The sequence below is a fragment of the Peromyscus maniculatus genome, chromosome 13 (genome assembly GCF_049852395.1).
Source record: "Peromyscus maniculatus bairdii isolate BWxNUB_F1_BW_parent chromosome 13, HU_Pman_BW_mat_3.1, whole genome shotgun sequence".
In the NCBI taxonomy this organism is placed as follows: Eukaryota; Metazoa; Chordata; class Mammalia; order Rodentia; family Cricetidae; genus Peromyscus; species Peromyscus maniculatus.
Genome location: NC_134864.1, coordinates 58,938,452 through 58,957,077, shown reverse-complemented (window position 1 = coordinate 58,957,077; position 18,626 = coordinate 58,938,452). Strand labels below are relative to the sequence as shown.

Here is an 18,626-nt window from a genome sequence, read left to right as displayed (position 1 = left end):
ATCAACACCATCATCATCACCATCATCATCACCATCATCATCATCATCACCGTCATCATCATCACCATCATCATCATCACCATCATCATCATCACCATCATCACCATCATCACTGGCCCTCACTGAGGCGCCTCTCAGGTGTCCTGCTGTTACCCCCAGTCATGGAGGGTCTATGGTCCCCAGGACCGGTCCCGTTATGGACTCCAGCAGGTCTTGGATGGGGTTGATGTTGAGGTGGGTCAATTCAAAGCACTGGATGTGGGCCTGGGTGATAGTCGAGTTGATCAGCCCAGGTCTCCACAGGGGCACCCCCACCCCTCCGGTGAGGAGCAGGACCAGCTCTCCTGCAGCAGTGGCTGGCAAGGGGCGGGGCCAGAGCATCTGGAATTTTTAAAGACTGGCTCTCCCTTGTCTTCCTTCCCTTTCCAATTTTCCTATTTTCTCACCCCCTTTCTGCCTATTATGATTTTCTTTAGCCTTTACATGGATCCATCACTATGAAGAGGAAACACTGAGATTAAAAAAACAGCATGGTGTCTGTGTATGAGTATGTGTGGGGGGCACAGTGTGCCCGTGGGGCAGAGGGTGCCTCTGTGGAGTTGGTTCTCTCCCTCCACCTTTATGTGTGTTCTGGGATGAGGCTGGCACAGTAAGTGCCTTTACCCACTGTCCCTCCGCCCAGCTACAAGACCCAGACAGTTTCAACACAGAAGGAGGGTTGTACCAAACGTTTTACATATGACAATCTTGTGGCCATTTTCATTCTTCATTGGAGAGAGTCAGAGAAGCTGGGGTGGTTTGAATGAGAATGACCCTCCCTTATAGGCTCCTGCCGGTCCTCAGTTGACCTACCGGGAAGGATTAGGGGGTGTGGCCTTGGAGTAGGTGTGTCACTGCCAGCCCACCCTAGGCACAATGATCAGGATGTGAGCTCTCAGCTACTGCCCAGCACCATGACTATATCCATTCCTCCATGATACTAATGGACTGGCCCTCTAATATCATAGGTAAACCCCCAACTAACTAGATGTTTTCTTTTTTATTTATTTAATTGTTTATTTAATTATTTTTGGTTTTTCGAGACAGGGTTTCTCTGTGTGGTTTTGGTGCCTGTCCTGGATCTCACTCTGTAGCCCAGGCTGGCCTCAGACTTACAGAGTTTCACCTGGCTCTGCCTCCCAAGTGCTGGCATTAAAGGGGTGTGCGCCACCACCACCTGGCATGGTTTCTTTGTTAAGAGTTCCTTGGTCACCATGACTCGTCACAGCAGTGCCTAAGACAACTGTTTTCTTGGGGTGCTAAGGCTCAGACCCAGGGCCTTGCACAAGTGTGTGCCACTGACTTATGTATTCATCTGTGAAAAGTTGCCCGTGTGTCTATCTAATGTGGAGGATTTGGCGTGGTTGTGCTTCCTGCTCTGCGGGCTTTGTGACATGAACTGGTTCGGCTGCCCTTCTTATTGAGAACAGAGGTCGCTGGAGAAGCTCAGTGAGAGCGGGCTGTCTCTCTTTGCTTGACACGCCTAGGCTGATGCCGCTCCTTGTCGTCTGGTGGTTGTACAGGAGTTCCTACACCCAGCTTTTCGGGGTGATTCTTGGATCTACTTCCTTCCTTTTGCTCATCAACATCTTCACTTAGTGCCTATGTATTTGCCCCAAAGAGTGGAGACAATGACCAGGAGGGTTTTTGGTGTTTTGGCTCCTTTGAGCTCGAATCGTTCTATGGAGCCCACGTCAGTGTCAAAGTTGAGGTCCTCACGCCTCATTGACCCTCCTGAGTGCTGGGCATCCTCCATAACCACCACACTTGGCTTAATCAGGAGTTTTAAAGGTGTGAGTCTCCTTATTCCAGTTCAATTCAGCTGTGAAAAATGTGCCTTGAATCATCCCTGAGGATCCTTTGTTCTCCATCACTCTTTCGAAATTTCTTTTCTTTTAGATTAAAGAAAAGCTGCCAGATGGTGGTGGCGCACACCTTTAATCCAAACACTCAGAAGGCAGAGGCAGGTGGATCTCTGAGTTTGAGGCCAGCTTGGTCTACAGAGAGAAATCCTGTCTCAAACCACTTCCCCACCCCCCAAAACCACCAAAAGCCAACCAACAAAACAAAATCTCCTCAAAAACAAAACAAAACGAAACACCAGCAAGACAACAAGACAAAAGCAAAGCATCCCTCTGAAGGGCCTCTGAGTGGCTTCCTCAAGCTTACCTCACTTTCACGCGAGTCAGCACCACTCTGTACAGGTGACTTGCTGGGAGGTGTTTGCGATGCCCCACAGGCTGTATAACTGGGTGAATGGCCCCAACAACATAGCCCTTAAGATAATAGTCTTCCACCTTGGCAACTATATCCAGAACTGAATTTATCTTGATGACTTCTGGGTTTGTTGAAGCTGAAATAGCAAAAGTGAAGAGAAGGTTTCATATTGGTAATATTGAATTGTGCGTTATTTCTATCTATATGAGATAATAGTTATGAACAGGAGAGACAACCATGTGGCTTAATTTTGGGTGAGACAGCTAACATGTGTTATGTATTTTCTATTTCAGGTGATAGTAGATGTGTTCAGGGTGGCATGACCGTAAAGGAAACCTATTTTGGACAACAGCAAAGGTGGTTTAACCAACTGATAGATAATGATGTTGCCAATACTTCCTAAAGCACCACTGGAGTGAGTGCCTTATAAGTTCCTCTTTTTCCAATGGAAGAGCTTTACTACTCAGGATTTTATTGAAGTGGCTATATTGTCTTTAAAAGATGATAAAGACATACATCAAAATAATAATTCAAAAAGCCAATAGTTTTTTTATGACTGAGCAAGATAAGATGCATGATTTCTTAAAATACAGTTCATGTAAATTTAAAAACTAAAAAGGGGAGACACTGTATTTGCTAGACAGAAACTATCAAAAAAAAGGAAGAAGAAAAAAAAAGAGAACTAGATGTATATGAAATTTAAAAGCAAAACTGCTATGCAGCTGGAGGTGCATCCATCGTAACTCTGAACACCTGTGTTGACCAGACGAGAAGAAGGAAAAATGGTATGCAACTGGGGAAAATGTCCTCGAAGTTACGGAAATATTAATTTAAATAGCTTCATGATCTGTCATATTTCTTATTTTATGGAGGACAATTAAGGATTATTATCCAGAAGTAGACCTGGAGTTGACTGTCTTTTGAAACAGGAAGCATATGAAGGTAATTCCAGGTATGGGCGGGCCTGGCTTCACACTCACAGGGCAGTGGAGTCCAGCACAGAGCTGTGCCGATGCTGGAGCACCAGAAGAAGGTTAAGAAGCAGATGAGGAAGAAGGGTCAGAGGGAAGTCCCTGTCCCCTGACCCTGACACTCATGTGACGGAACAATCCCATGTCAGTGAGCGCTCACGCCAGCTTCTCAACTGAAAAAGAGGCACTCAACAGAAAGCTACACAGGCCAGCATGAATCCATTTCCTTCAGGTTTTAGTCCCTTTTGGATTTAAACTAATATCCTGCGTCTAAAACATTTTCTTCCCATTATGAATAGGAGCAAAAACAAGGACAGTTCTGAACTTTGAAGAAACATCTGGTCTCCACGTAAACATCCCAGGCCTGTCTGTGTGGCAAGTGGTTCGTCATTATTTGGCTTGACTCTTTCTTAGCATTTGGTCTACAAACCCCGACGTTTTCAAACAAAGCCGCTGAGAAACTGTACAATAATGTGAAACAATCTCTTAAGACCAAGGAACACAACATAATGTAAACTTATCTTTAGAACTTTTCCAACTGTACATCATCTTAAAGAAAATGAAAGTCATTTAATGGGTTACATGGCATGGGGCAGGAAGTGGAGGGGTTAGCGTGACCCGCAGAAATCCTCTTAGCCTCGAACTCGCGCATCTTACTTGGACGTGTGACAGCTCTGATTTCCGAACCTGTCACTCTGTTTTTATCACAGTAAGCCTTCATCCCCTTCCCTGTGCCCATCCCTGCACTAATCTTTCCTTCCTCTGCTGGCCATTCTGCACTGGGTTAGAGTAATTTGTTTATATGCTTGTCCTGGCTGTTCAACCGGGAATTCCCTATCTTACTCACATCCTTCTGTTCCTCACATGTTCCTTACGTCATCATGTTAAACAGAATTGCTGTTGGTTAGGACAGTAAAGAGGTAAAATAATTGAACAAAAAACAATCACCACTACTAGCTAGGGGAAACGAAAGTCAGGCCGGTTAGTAGAGAAAGCAAAGAGGCACAATCCCGGCAGCGCCGAGGAACTGCCTTTCATTTTCTTGGTCACAAAAGTGAGGGTGGTCAAGAACACTGTGAGGGCCTAGAGCGATGGCTCATCAGTTGAGAACACTGGCTGCTCTTCCAAACGACCCAGGTTCAATTCCCAGCACCTACATGGCAGCTCACATCTATCTGTAACTCCAGTTCCAGGGGATCCGACACCCTCATGCAGACACACATGCAGGCAAAACACCCATGCCCATAAAATAAAAATAAAGTATTATTAAAAAGCAAAAAAGAAGGTTGTGAGAATCCAGAGCAGAAAGTCATGTTCTTTTCAGAAAGCTCTAGCATGAGGCCCCACACTACGTTAATGGTATCACACAAGAAAAGCCACATTACATACAAAGAACAAAAATAATGAGATGGAGCTACATCTGGTTTAACTGGCTTCAATATGGAGTGAAATGTGGAGAGACATTTGGGGACAAAGTTTTACCAAAATCAAAGAATGATTTATGGTCTGGAGGGACATCTCAGCAGTTAAGAGCGTTGGCTGCTCTTCTGGAGGACCTGGGATTGGTTTCCAGCACCTACATGGTATCTGATGCTCTCTTCTGGCTCCCTCAGGCACTGCACATATGTGCCCCGACATACATGCCCTCAAAACTCACACCTAAAATAAAAATGAATGACTATTTTAAAAAAGCACAATTTATGCCATATGTGTTGACATGTGACTGCGATCCCAGCACTGAAGAGGCAGAGTTAGGACGATGGAGAGTTTGAAGCCAGCCTGGGCTGTACACTCTGAAGGATTTGACACGCCTGGGAAGAGGAAATCTCAACTGAGGAATTGCCTGTATCAGAGTGGCCGATGACTACTACGTCTGGGAGCATTTTGCTGATTGCTACCCAATCGATGCAGGAGGGAGGACCCAGCCCCCTGTGGGCGGTGCCATCCCGTGGTGGGTGGGCCTGTATGGTAGAGGACAGAGAGCAGAAACAGAGAGAGCAAGCCAGGCAGCATCTCCTCTCCATGGTTGTTCCTGCCTTGAGCTCCTGCTGTGACTGTCCTCAATGACGGATAGTGACCGGAAGTGTAGGATGAAATAAACCCGTGTCTTTCCAAGTTGTTTCTAGTCATGGTGTTTACTATGGCAACAGGATGACAAACTAGGACAGGGTGTGATGAAGAGGAACGGTGTGACTTTTATCCAAAGGCGTTACCGGGTTGGCCTCGATTTTCTGGCTGGCTTGGTAGTCATTACTAGGGGTGTATGTACATGTGTGTGTGTGTATGTGCATATGTGTGTGTGCGGGTGCATGTGTGTATTTGTGTGCATATGTGTGTGCATGTGTGTATGTGTGCACATGTGCATGTAGGTGTGCACATGTGCATGTAGGTGTGCACATGTGCATATGCAATGTGTGTGTGCATATATGTAAAGGTCCATGTGTATCTTGTCCATCACCTCAAATTCAAGTTTTGTGGAGAACTTCTTTTCATGGCATTTCTCTATCTGAATGTTTTCAACTGAGCTTAAGGCTGTGAGGTATTCAAATCTCTCCCTGGTGAGTAGTACACATTGAGCAAGTTTTCTTTCTTTCTTTTTATTTTTTATTTTTTTTATTATGTACACAGAGAGGGCGCCAGATCTCATTACAGATGGCAAGTTTTCAGCTGCTCTCAAAGAGTGGGTCATTACATATCCATGGCAGGCACAGCCTCTGCCAGCCCTTTGATTTGACGTCCTTACAGCGGGCAGGAATATCAGAGGCTCTACTGCCCTTTAAACACAGGAAATTAAGGGGGAGGTGGTGACTGTCTCGGTGGATTGCAAGCACAGGCAGTGAGCCGCAGCTGTGGCCGGCCTGATGCTGCGCACATTCTTTGAGAGAAGGAACAAATGGTGTTTATAGCCTTGGTGGGTGTGGCCGGTGACTGTGACATTAATGCTACAAGGTCTGTAAAAGCTCGGCTTGTATCCTACAGGGCTGTTGTGAGGCGTCTGGAAGAGAGCAATCTGTAATTGCTTTGAAAATTATACAAATGCTAAGTGAGTTTATATTGTGACAATTAAGACTTGTGGAGGGTTGAAAAAATTCTTTCTTTTCAAAGCTTCTAGACTAAAATATTCATGGATGCTTTTCATGCTCCTTTGCTAAAAAGCTTCATCAACAAAGCTTGAACCTTTAAATGTGAGTCAGTGGACCCGGTGGCTCCTGCTTGTCATCCCTACATCTGGGAGGCTGAAGCAGGAGGATTATGACAAGTTCTAAAGCAGCCTGTGTTACACAGTGAGTTTCAGCCAGGTTGGGCTACAGCATGAGGCCTCAAACAAACAACAAAACAAAACAACAAAAAACCCCAAACAAACAAGCCCCCCAAACCCAAATTAGCAAAAACATACCAAGAGTCACTTTCTACTCTAAAGCTGGGAACTCGTTAAACACTAAAAATTTTGCTCTGACAACACAGTTCTGTGGAAACAGCACAAACCATATATAATTATTTCCACCAATTTAACTCTGAAGATTGGTTTGTATTTATAAAATATATCTAAAACTCTTAAGGAAAATCAAAATGGTCTGGCAATGTGCATGTTCCCCCCACAGTTTTAAGGGGCATGGTCCAACAACATGCATGTTCTCCTCAGCAAGTGTAGAACAGGAAAATAAGCAACGAATTCCAATATGTGCCCAGTTCTATGTGAACAGATCACATCCAGTTCTTAATCCCTACAAACCCTTCACGGTGGGTGTTTATTGTCTGATAAGGAAATTCAAGGAGAGAGATTAGGGAATTGATCCAAATTGCTAATAAATTCTGAGGTTGAGCTGGAACCCAGGCAGCAAGACTTGGGGACTGGGACACCCATGTGCCCACAGGGAAGAAAACTTCATTGATTTGAAGCATGTTTGTTGAAGATTTGTGAGTTCAGGCATGAGGTCAGCCATATGAGCGCTTCTCAGCTTCCTAATGCTGCGATCCTTGCATACAATTCCTCATGTTGCGGTGACCCCAGTCATAAAATTATTTTTGTTGCTACTTCATAACTAATTTTGCTACTGTTTTGAGTCGTAATGTAAATATCTGATATGCTTGGCACCTGTGAAAAGGTCATCTGACCCCCAGGTTGAGAACGCTGGCTTAGACTATGATAGATTGTGAAGCAATTTAATGTGTAGCTGTTAGGATTTTCTGCTCTATTCTCCGAGTGAGAGGTTTTTGAGTAATTGAGAAATACGGCTACTATGTAAAAAACATTGACTCAGTATAGTTAAATGAAGTAACATTCTGGCAGCTTTTCTTTTTCTTTTCTCTTTTTCTTGTATTTTGAGACAGGGTCTCAGGAGCCCAGGCTGGCCTTGAACATGGGGCCAATTATCCTGTGTCCACCTCCTGAGTGCTGGGATTAGAGGCGTGTGCCACCTTGCTTGGCCAAGCTGGACACATGTGGGAGAGACTCATGGCGGTTTGGGAATCCTGCGACCTGCCTTTGTATTCTTTCTCCTTCACGAACCATGCAGCCTCCAGCTTACAGAATTCCTCTCACTTCTAGCCTTTGTTCATTCCGTCTTTCACCCTTGTTTGCGTTATTCCCATCCATTCCTACTCTTTGAACTTTCCTCTGGAGGGAGGGTATAACGTATACATGAATATGAGCATGGAATATACTTTAAACCACCAAAACTTTGGTGACCAGTATTTAATCAAAAATGAGAAAGTGGCCTGCTCTCCAGAGACCTCTCAGTCCACTCTTTCCAATCTTGGTTCTCTCTTTCCATCACACCTAACCTCGACTGCCCAGTAACCACTGCTTGCTCTTCCTTAGTTAGAGCCAGAGATTGGGAATGCAGCCCAATGCAGTCTATGGTTCAATGTCAAGCAGAGACTGTGTGCTAAGAAGTGGTCTGCTACTGAGAGCAACAGTTAATACATGGGACCTCCCATAACTGAGAAGCTCTGTAAGGCAAAAGACACGGTCAATAAAACAAAATGGCAGCCTACAGAATGTGAAAAAATCTTCACCAACCCCACATCTGACAGAGGGCTGATCTCCAAAATATATAAAGAAGTCAAGAAATTAGAGGTTAAAATACCAAATAATCCAATTAAAAATGGACTATAAATCTAAACAGAGAATTCTCAACAGGAGAATCTCAAATGGCCAGAAGACATTTAAGGAATTGTTCAACATCCTTAGCCATCAGGGAAATGCAAATCAAAACGACTCTGAGATACCATCTTACACCTGTCAGAATGGCTAAGATCAAAAACACTGCAGACAGCTTATGTTGGAGAGGATGTGGAGCAAGGGGAACACTTCTCCACTGTTGGTGGAAGTGCAAACTTGTACAGCCACTGTGGAAATCAATATGGTGCTTTCTCAGTACATTGGGAGTCAATCTACCTCAAAACCCAGCCATACCACTCTTGGGCATATACCCAAAGGATTCTCAATCATACTACAAGGAAACATGCTCAACTATGTTCTTAGCAGCACAATTTGTAATAGCCAGAACCTGGAAACAACCTAGATGCCCCTCAACCGAAGAATGGATAAAGAAAATGTGGTACGTATACACAATGGAGTATTACTCAGTGGTAAAAAACAAAAACCAAAAGCAAAACCAATGATATCTTGAAATTTACAGGCAAATGGATGGAACTAGAAAAAAAACCATCCTGAGTGAGATGACCCAGACCCAGAAAGACAAACACAGTATGTACTCATGCATAAGTGGATTTTAGACATAAAGCAAGGGATAACCAGGCTACAATTTACAACCCTAGAGAAGCTTGGTTAAAAAGGAGGACCCTAAGAGGAACATGCATGGATTGTCCTAGGAAGGGGAAAGAGAGAAGATCTCTGGGTAAACTGGGAGTGTGTGTGTGTGTGTGTGTGTGTGTGTGTGTGTGTGTGTGTGTGTGTGTGTGTGGATGGGGGATGAGAACACGAGGGAATGGAATTGTTGAGCTCGGGAGGGAGAGCAACGAGAAAGAGATATGATAGAGGGCGCCATTCTGGGCTTAGGGAGAAACCTGGTGCTGGGGAAATTCCCGGGAACCCACCAGCTAAGACACCTAGCAATAGCGGAGTGGGTGCCTGAACGGCCTTTCCCTGTAATCCGATTGGTGGCTACCCTAACTGTCATCGAAGAGCCTTCACCCACAGAGATCCACAGCTAGGCAGGGGCCGAGCACCTGGAGTCCAGTCAAAGAGAGGGAGGAGGGAATTGTACAAGCGGCGGCGGCGGGGGTGAGTGGGTGGGGTGTCAAGATCATGATGGGGAAACTCACAGAGACAGCTGACCTGAGCTCATGGGAGCTCACGGACTCTGGACTGACAGCTGGGGAACCTGCAGGGGACTGAACCAGGTCCTCTGAATGTGGGTGACCGTTGTGTGGCTTGGGCAGTTTGTGGGGCCCCTGGCAGTGGGATCAGGATTTATCCCTAGTGCATGAACTGGCTTTTTGGAGCCCATTCCCTATGGAGGGACACCTTGCCCAGCTTTGATGCTGCGGGGAGGGGCTTGGTCCTGCCTCAACCTGATACGCCAGACTTGTTGACACTCCACGGGAGGCCTTAACTTACCCCCTCTGAGGAATGGATGGAGGGTGGGATGGGGGTGGATGGGAGGAGGGGAGGGGAAACTGTGGTTGGTATTTAAAAAAACTTAAAAAAAGATAAAAAAGAAGTGGTCTGCCCCTGGGCTAAACTGCCAGGCTGATTGGTGGATGTTTTGAGCCTTATGAAAATGGAATCCTACAGTGCTCACTCAGGGTGTGTCTTCACACTCACTCAGTGCTGGACTTGCCCGTGAGCTGTGTTTCTGGAGTTCTGCTTTCATTGCAGGATAACAGAAGTCAGCGAGGGATGGCCATGGTGTTTAGCTGTGTGTCCCCTGCGGCTGCAGAGCTGAGCAGGTGTGACCGAGGCCACCTGGCTCATAAAGCAACCATGTTTGTATCTGGCCCTTTGCAAAAACTGTTAGTGGATGTCTGCAGTCCACTGGTCCCTTGTGTGAGCATGCTCTTGGCTTGGGAATTCCCAATTGCTTGACTTGGACATCCTTGTACAACACATGGTGTATGTGAGCCCTGGGTGTATCTTCAGTTAAGTAGAAAATCCCCCCCCCCTTTTTTTTTTTCAAATGGTTATTATACTTTACTGGCACCTGTCATTGACAGTCTCAGAATTTTAGCTGTTCTGGGTGTTTTATAGTAGTGGTTTAAACATGCATGTTCCTGATCACCAATGACCGGATACAGTTTCATGTTTTTTGGCCACTTGGATTTCTGATTTTGTCTGTTCATGTTGTTTTAACTTTGGCACAGTGGCTGCTCCTCAATCTATTTCAGCTGGCAATTGTGTCTCTGCAGTTACTTAGCCTGCTTCTCTAGTAGTGGCCTGGCCACTCAGGCCACAGCCTGGGGGAGAATTCTGTCCCGGAAGGTACCAGCTCTGTTGCTGCCACTAAAGGCAGCTTTAACTAAATCTCTGTCGTTCCATTTATAAATAAGACTCGAGATTCAAAGGCTGGGGTGAAAACCTGCCAGCTCAGAGAGGCTGAGTAGCAAAAAGCTACTCTCCTTGCTGGTGTCTCCAAAAAATCTGTGCTTCTGCTACACCAAACCAGAAAAACCTGTGTCACCCCAAATCCCACCCAACTACTTCCTGTGTCTCTCCACCTCTCCCGGACGCCCTCCGATGCTCTATGTTTACTTCCTGTCTACCAATTGCTAACTCAGCCTCCTGACCTAAGGTTAATTTTATTTGATCAATGCAAATGCAAACTCAGGTTTCATAGTGTGATTGAATATCCCTCAACATGTCCAGATGCTTGTCTTTTTTTTTTCTTCAAACTGGGCTGTCTTTCCTTATTGTCTTGTAGTGGTGATTTAAATGTTCCGGACAGAAGCCTTTTTCAAGAGTCTCATTCATTCTTTACCTCTCAGATGAGATGGCACTTCTGAAGAGCCCTTCTGGACCTGCCCATTCAGGTCAAGAGGCTCTTCTTCCATGGCCTTTGCAGCCCTAGGCTGCATCACAGGGCACAGTAGGTACACTGAGGCTGATGCTTCCTTCCCTGCCTGCCACAGGGTGCTCATGCAGAGGTAGTCTGCTCAAGTGCACAGAACCAGGCTTTCCTACAGTGTACTTAGCTTTTAGCACAGGGGATGAACCAGGCTTTTCTATAGTGTACCCCAGCTTTTAGCACAGGGGGTGAGCCAGGCTTTTCTATAGTGTACCCCAGCTTTAGCACAGGGGGTGAGCCAGGCTTTTCTATAGTTAAACCCCAGCTTTTTAGCACAGAGGTTCTCAGAGTGCTTCTCACTTGACATAAGGAACACAGGTAGGAAAGGAAGCCCCAGAGAAAGCCCAGAGAGTTGGCAGGAATGTATATGTGTTGTCTCCTAACACTGACTGGTTTTTGGTTTGTTTGTGAGTCAGGGTCTCATGTAGCACAGGCTGGCCTCAGAGCTGCTGTGCAGACAAGGATGGCTTTGGACCACTGACCCCCCCTGCCTCCACCTTCCCCAGGGCTGGGGTTGCAGGGCTGTGTCTTCCTGCTTGGTTTTATGCAGTGCTGGGGACTTAACCCAAAGCTTCGCGCAGACTAGGCAGACACTACCAATGAAGCTACATTTCCAGCTCTGGACAGTTTTAACACTGGGTCAGCTGTATGCTATTAATAGAGATCCCTTCCTCCCCCGGTTCAGAATGGAATTCTTTTCCACAATAGTCTGTATTTGTGAGATTTGTTATTTTTCCCAGGTGGACGATGTCACCAATTCAAAGATAATGGAACACCTTATGTAGTTTAGGAAAAGGAAAGAATAGCAATTACATTAACATTTAAGAGGACTCAGTCGATTCTATCATTAATTTCCCTCCGTGTAGCACTTTAGCATTTAAAAATCCATTGATTGCTTGGGAGAAGCAGAATTCATTAGATTGATACATTTATACAAAATGCCGTCTGATTTTGATTCCCTGTTACCTCATCCCCTTTCACCCCTTTCTTTATTTCTGACAGGTCTTGCTATGTAGCCCAAGCTGCCTCAATCTTTCTGTGTTAGCCTCCCAAGACCTGGGATTATTGGTGTACACCACCATGCCTCACTCTTTTTTTTTTTTCAAACCCTTTTTCTGACCATGTATTTATTAACTGTGGTCGATTTTTAGTACCTTCTCTGTAGAACTCCATTCCTATTCTGGAATATTCTCTAACACTTAACATGACTTGTCTCCTTCTGTATTAAACCTGGGCTCTCTGCTCACTGGTGTTACACAGTTCTGGAAGTTTCACTCTGGTGGCTTTTGTTGAGTGGTTCTCTTTATGGGTATGTACCAAATCTGACCGAGACACTTGCTGGGCCCAAGCTCCCTCTTTTGGAGACTTTATCTCGGTTCCCCTTCAAATCACCACTTCCAGCTGGGAATACAAAGAGGAGTAAGAGCTGGGTTTAAAGGAGGAAAGGGATGTGGTCCATCCCCAGCCTTGGAGATAGAGGTGTTCTCACAGGAGGGCCAGTCATAGCTAGTGTTTAGCGAGCACTTACGAACCCCGGGGTACCCCTTGGAGATAGTCTTCCCTCACTTCCGTTAATATCTAAACAGCCGTCTGATGTAAGCAGCTTTAGAATTCCCGTCTGCAGACAAGGAATCAGCCACAGCAGTTGAAAAGGACTCATGACCCGGGAACTAGGACTAGCGAGTCTTCTTTGCCGAACTGGCATGCTAATATTTTCCTTGTTGAGATGTAGGGAATGACGGGAAGACCAGAAAAGCACAGAGAGGGGACTGGTGAAGCAGAGAGAACAAGACAAGAGCATGGGAGGCAGGAAAGACACTGGAGGGAGAAGAGGCTGGGAAACCTCTGCTGCTTGTTTTCTGCTTGGATTTGTGTGTGCGTGTGTGTGTGTGTGTGTGTGTGCGCACTTAAGCATGCCTGTGTGAGCTTGAGTGTGCCTGAGTGTGCATGGAGGGCACAGGGGGACGGCGGCTGTCTCCCACATTTACTGTCAACCTTACTTTTTGAGACAGGTTTCTCGTTGGGTTTGGAGCTCCTGGGTTGGTTAGGCTGGTGGGACAGTGCTCTCCAGAGCAGCCTGTCTGTCTCCCCGGTGCTGGGAAGACGATGGACACACCCGGCTTTTATGTGGGAGTGCAATGGACACACCGGGCTTTTATGTGGACTCCGGTCCTTACTGGTGTGCTACAATGTGCCCTTTGCTGACTGACCCGTCCCCTCAGCAGCTGGTCAGATGTTTGATGAGAAGGTTGAGAAGAGGGACGTAAAAAGTGAGTTCGCCTTAAAGGAGGAGCAACTTCGAACCCATCAGCACTGGAGTGAAAATAACGTTTCATTCTCCTACCACACATATACTACCATGGAAACTTTGCGCGACCCAATTTGCAATGAAATGACCGGGGAAGGGGAGAAAGGCAGAATTGAATGGGAGATAAATAAGTGTTCAAGATACAATGTAACATAACATAGGGACTTGGGGTTTTTAAAGTCTCCCCCTCTTTAAACTTTATTCTCTGTTCTATGGTTTCCATTTGGGGGCAAAACCAAACCAAACCAAAACAAAACAAAAAAACCCAGGAAAGTAAGAGACAGGCTCACTGTGAACACACACAGCTGTCACCAGGCCATTTTGTTTCTGCCTAGGTTTCTCGCTGTGTGGTAGTCTGGCAGCCAGGAGCGGCACTATTCATTTGCTTCCCAGCAATTCCAGGAAGGGCTGGCCAGTGCCAAGCAGAGGGCTGGCATGTGTTAGCCCACCCAGACTCACTATCATAGACGCTGCAGTGGCAGGCAGGTGGCTGTCAGCGACAGGAGGAGAGGGGCAGGGAAACTGACTGAAGAGGGGGCGGAGCTGGGCTGGTACCCAGAGCCCTGGCTTCTGAAGAAAAGGCGAGACCAAAACAAACGGGCAAACAAAACCCCCAAACACGAACGGGTGGGAGAACCGGGAAGCGACGGGGCCTGATGGGGCCGGGCCACCAGGCGCCTGTACCAAATAGGAAGCAGATGCTGCCCAAAGACGTGCGCCTGCTTTAGAGTTAGCGTGTGCACGACACACCCATGCCTGCGCTAGAGGACGGAAGCACGCTTCTGCAGCAGCGTCTAGAGTGGAAAGTGGGAATTATGTTCCTGTGATGGAGAAAAAGGTTCCGGCTAACAACCAAACCAAAATGACTGCTGAGTGAAGGCTGTGTGTCATTTTGAGTTGAAGGTCATCGTGTTTATATGTATTTGTTGGAGGTGCTAACGTCTTGGAACGGTATGAATCAGAAAAAAACATCAAGCCCGTAAAGTTCTACACCCCGAAAGTGAGCCGTGCACCAAAATCTTTAAGTGCAGATGAACATGGTTCTGGCCTAAGCGTCTCCGTTCTTGTAGTCTATGCATTTACCACCCAACACAGTCTGTGCTGATAAGGAGAAGCTATGGAGTGAACCCCCCTGGAGAGGCGCCCCATTGCAAGGGTTTTTCTCAAATGACTTTTTTTAAAGGCATGTAAAAATTCATGATTACTGGCTACTTTTCCATCAGCCTTACCTCAACCCATTTTAAATTCACTCAACAAAGAAGAAAAGTGAGAATATTAACTTTTCTTCTTCTGGCAGCCTTATCTTTACTTAGGTCAAAACAGGTAGGTAAACATGTTCGAAGCACAGGTAGAGATCTTATGTGTCTCTGGGAGGATTCTGATTGCTGGCCGGCTCAATTTTTGACAAAGAAAAATGGGCTGCTCTAGCTTTGTGCACAAAGATGCACTGTTTTCAGAGCACACCAAAAAAAAAAAAAAAAAAAAAAAAAAAAAAAAAAAAAAAAGGGGTGGTGGTGGTGGTGGCGGCGGCAGTGGGGGAAAAGGAGAATAAAGGACTATCTAGTAGGATAATTTATTAGTATAAACTCTATGAATTGATGAAACGTATGACTTGAATTAAAATTATGCTTTGCCATAAGAACTTAATACTAGTATCTGGAAAACTCAGCAAGTGTCTCTAAATTTCACTTTTTTTATGCACATCATAATTAAAGATGCACTTTGTCTTAAACTCTGTTATGTCTGTGTGTCTGTTGGACACGTGTCTGTAACTGTAGTCAGTTTCCACGAGGAGGAAGGCAAAGCCTTTGGGGAAGAGGAGCTGCCTGGGCCCCTTCCCGATCCTCCTTCTGGGCTTGTTTATTTGTGTTTCCAACTTTTGAGAACAGAGTTTCTCTGTTAGGGATGGAGCACCCAGCTGAGGAGGTGTTTCCCAGAAGGGCTACTTTTTTCCTCTACACAACAACAACAACAACAACTTTTTGTCAACTTTAGTTTGGTCAAATGTGTCACAGAGTAACATCATCACAAAATTCAACCCGCTGGCCATCTCAGAATTGCCTATGCCTAAGTTTTCCATAGTGCATACAAGTAGCATCGCCCACAGCCTGTGTCCCGTGCCTTTCAAATCTTTCCAAAACACAAGCTGTCATCAAGGCTACGGCAATTTGGCCTAGAAATCAAACATTTGTCCTAATTGCTTTTAAAAACGAAAGGAACATTTCCAAGCACTTTTCCTAATTTTGTATAATACACATGAACCATGTTTAAAAAAAAAAAAAGCAAAAAAAAAAAAAAAAATCTCCCCAGATGTAATTAAGAAACAAAGCGTCATTGTTAGATGGACCAAACAATTTCATTATGAAAACAAGCTTAAGAATCCACAGGTCCACACTCCAAAAAAATGAGTATTCTCTTAGTTTTGGAAACAGTTAACTACATTAGAAGTAAGGAGTACCTTGTAAAGTAAAATCCAGCAGCGCATACTCATAAGCAAATTCTGTCTTTGTTTCCACTTGCGGTCTCTTGAGGGTAGAAAATATTTTTCCAGGGCTGCTATCATCAGGGTCTTCCAGCTTCCTGAGTCCGCACCCCATGGCAAAGTCTGCAAGGAGTTAAGATTCCGGGGACGAGCAAGGGGCACCGGAGCAGCCAATTCTCTTGTTCAAGCTGCAGAAAATCAAGTTACAGTCTTCGCTGTTTTAGTTTGATTTTCAGCGAAATGAGAGATATCCAGAAAGCAAACAGCGGGTCCCGGGCGAGGAGCGGGGGACTTTATCCATTCTTCTGGAAGGGCACGGAGCCCATGGTTCTGCTCCGGCTCCGGGACGCTGGGCTGGATCTCACAAACTGCTGCAACTTAGCGGAGAATTTCCATGCCACGTCAATTTACAACCAGCCAGCCCCCGACCAGAGCTCTGGCGCTCGGGGCACGGGGCTTTGTCTCTCCCGGCCGGCTGAATGGAAAAGAAGTGTTCAGAAACGGAACCAAAGGCAAAGTACAGCTCGGGTGTGGTTATCCTCAGATGGAAGACAAGAGTCCGTCCAAGTGATGCCCTGCTGTCTGTGATCTCTCTTCGGTCCCCGGCTTGCTCTCTCTCTGTCCCCTGCTTCTGCCGAGAGAGCAAAAGGGAGGGGGAGAGGAGGAAGGGAGAGAGGGAGGGAGAGAGGGAAGGGGAGAGATTCTCAGTGTGGTTGGAAACAAAAATCAGTTCCAGAAAGGAAGTGAGCTTTCTGAGGGAACCCTGGAATCCAACAGGAGGACAGAAGGGAAAAAGAGAAAGAGAAAGAAAGGAATGAAGGAAGGAAGAGAAAATCAGAAAAGTGCTTTAGTCCTAGGTGGAACGTTTGAAAATCTCTTTCCACATGGAGTTTCTTTTTTTGCTAGAAAAATGTGCTGGTTAAAACCACCAAGTATAAAAAGCTTAAAAAAATAACTTAAAACATTTTCATTAAAAAAAAAAAAAAACTTGAGGAAGAAAGAGGATAATGGAGTGGATATTAGGCCATTACATACCTATTTAGAAATGTCATCGAAAAAAGTTTTTTTTTTTAACATAATTGCAAAGAAGAAACAGTTACACGAGGAATTAGTTTTCCCAACATTCTTAGTTTAGCATTTTATTTATTTATGTGCATGAGTGTGGGTGCCTACATGTGTACAGGGGCCCTTGGTGGACAGAGAGGGGGTCAGATCTTCTGAACCTGCGGTAACAGATGGTTGTGAACCACCATGGGAGTTCTGGAATCATAGCTGGGTCCTCTCAAGGGCAGCCAATGCTCTTGGGTCTGGACCGTCTCTCCAGCCCTGTACCTGGGGTTTAAAACACTGCTGTGACAGCTGATCTTCAGGTCTCAAATGGCCTTAGTTAAAAAACAAATGTGGATAACTTGACTCATGTAATCCTACAATTTGCTACACACCTCAGGTCAAGAATAGTTTACAAGGAACCATAGCCATGCCTGTGAAATGGTGTTGTGTCCTGTCCAGGTCCAGGCTCCTCATCACCAGCCCTGAAAGCAGACAGCTTGTGTGCAAATTCTGCTTCTCAGGCTTATCACAGGCATGCTCTGGGGCAAGTTACTTGACTTCGCTGAGTTTCAATTCCTTTCCCTCTTAAAATGTCCCTAGCGGTAAAGGGCCGACCAAGATAATCGCGTCTTCTGTCCCAACACTGCGTGTGGCAATCTGTGCACCTTATGAGGCAGGGCTGGTAGTCATGAGAGGAAGGAAGGGATTGTGGTACCACTCCCACCATTTACAAAATAAATCCTGATCTCCTTTGCGAAAGCCTGGCGGAAGAGATTTTTCAGTTCATTAAAGTCTACACATGAAAACTCCGAGAAGGGAGCATGAGTGGATTATTGAGTTTGTAGATTGAGGTCATCTTTTGCCTCTTCCTTCTGCCTACTCTACTCCCCTTTAAGTATTTTACATCTCAGAAGTGTTTGCTATAGGAGACCATTTTGTAGTCCCCATGTTCAAGGCTGGGCATCGTAGGTGGGAGGGAATTCTGGGAAATGAGATGACTCAGACAGTAGACGACTGAGAGACTCACCTGACTCAGGGTTGCTGCGCTTCCCGTCCCCTTTTGTAGGATGAGCCCTTGTGCTTGCTGTTCTGCTGTAAAAATGGAATCTCTGCTGGGCACTGGTACCAATAACCGTGCTTGTAAAGTTGTTCATTAAGCACCCCATCACCTTTATCAAGTACCTGCCATTTCTAGGCACTCAAAAACTCTGGGTACAAAAGATGCCTCAACAGGGTCTGTCCCCTAAAGGAACTTACGGGACTACGTCCTGGCTGTTTCCATGGATGCGTACATGTAGGATGACACACAGCCTGTGCCTGGGGGAGGGGAGCGCATAACTAAGGGCAGGTTGTGAAGCTGTGTGGCACGAATGAGCAACACCGAGCAGCTGACCACTAGAACATAAAACGTGAAGGGAAATCCAAGCTGGGGAAACGGGCTTTGAATGTTATTCACATAGAACTTCGATTGCACTTTGTAGGTGATTGGAGGGAGTCAAATAAGCAAATGGAATCAAAGGCAGACCCTT

At 45.7% G+C, this 18,626-nt stretch overlaps 1 protein-coding gene across 1 annotated transcript in view; it reads right to left on the bottom strand.

Annotated features, from left to right (window-relative positions):
* Positions 1-18,626, bottom strand: part of Rftn2 (raftlin family member 2) — a 74,847-nt gene that overhangs the window by 45,343 nt on the left and 10,878 nt on the right. Inside the window, exons 2-4 of the mRNA XM_076550367.1 lie at positions 18,125-18,186; positions 16,024-16,678; positions 2,209-2,392 (exon numbers count right to left, since the gene is read on the bottom strand). Coding sequence (XP_076406482.1) covers positions 2,209-2,392; positions 16,024-16,162 — 323 coding nt within the window. The 5' untranslated portion in view covers positions 16,163-16,678; positions 18,125-18,186. The remainder of the gene's footprint in view (positions 1-2,208; positions 2,393-16,023; positions 16,679-18,124; positions 18,187-18,626) is intronic.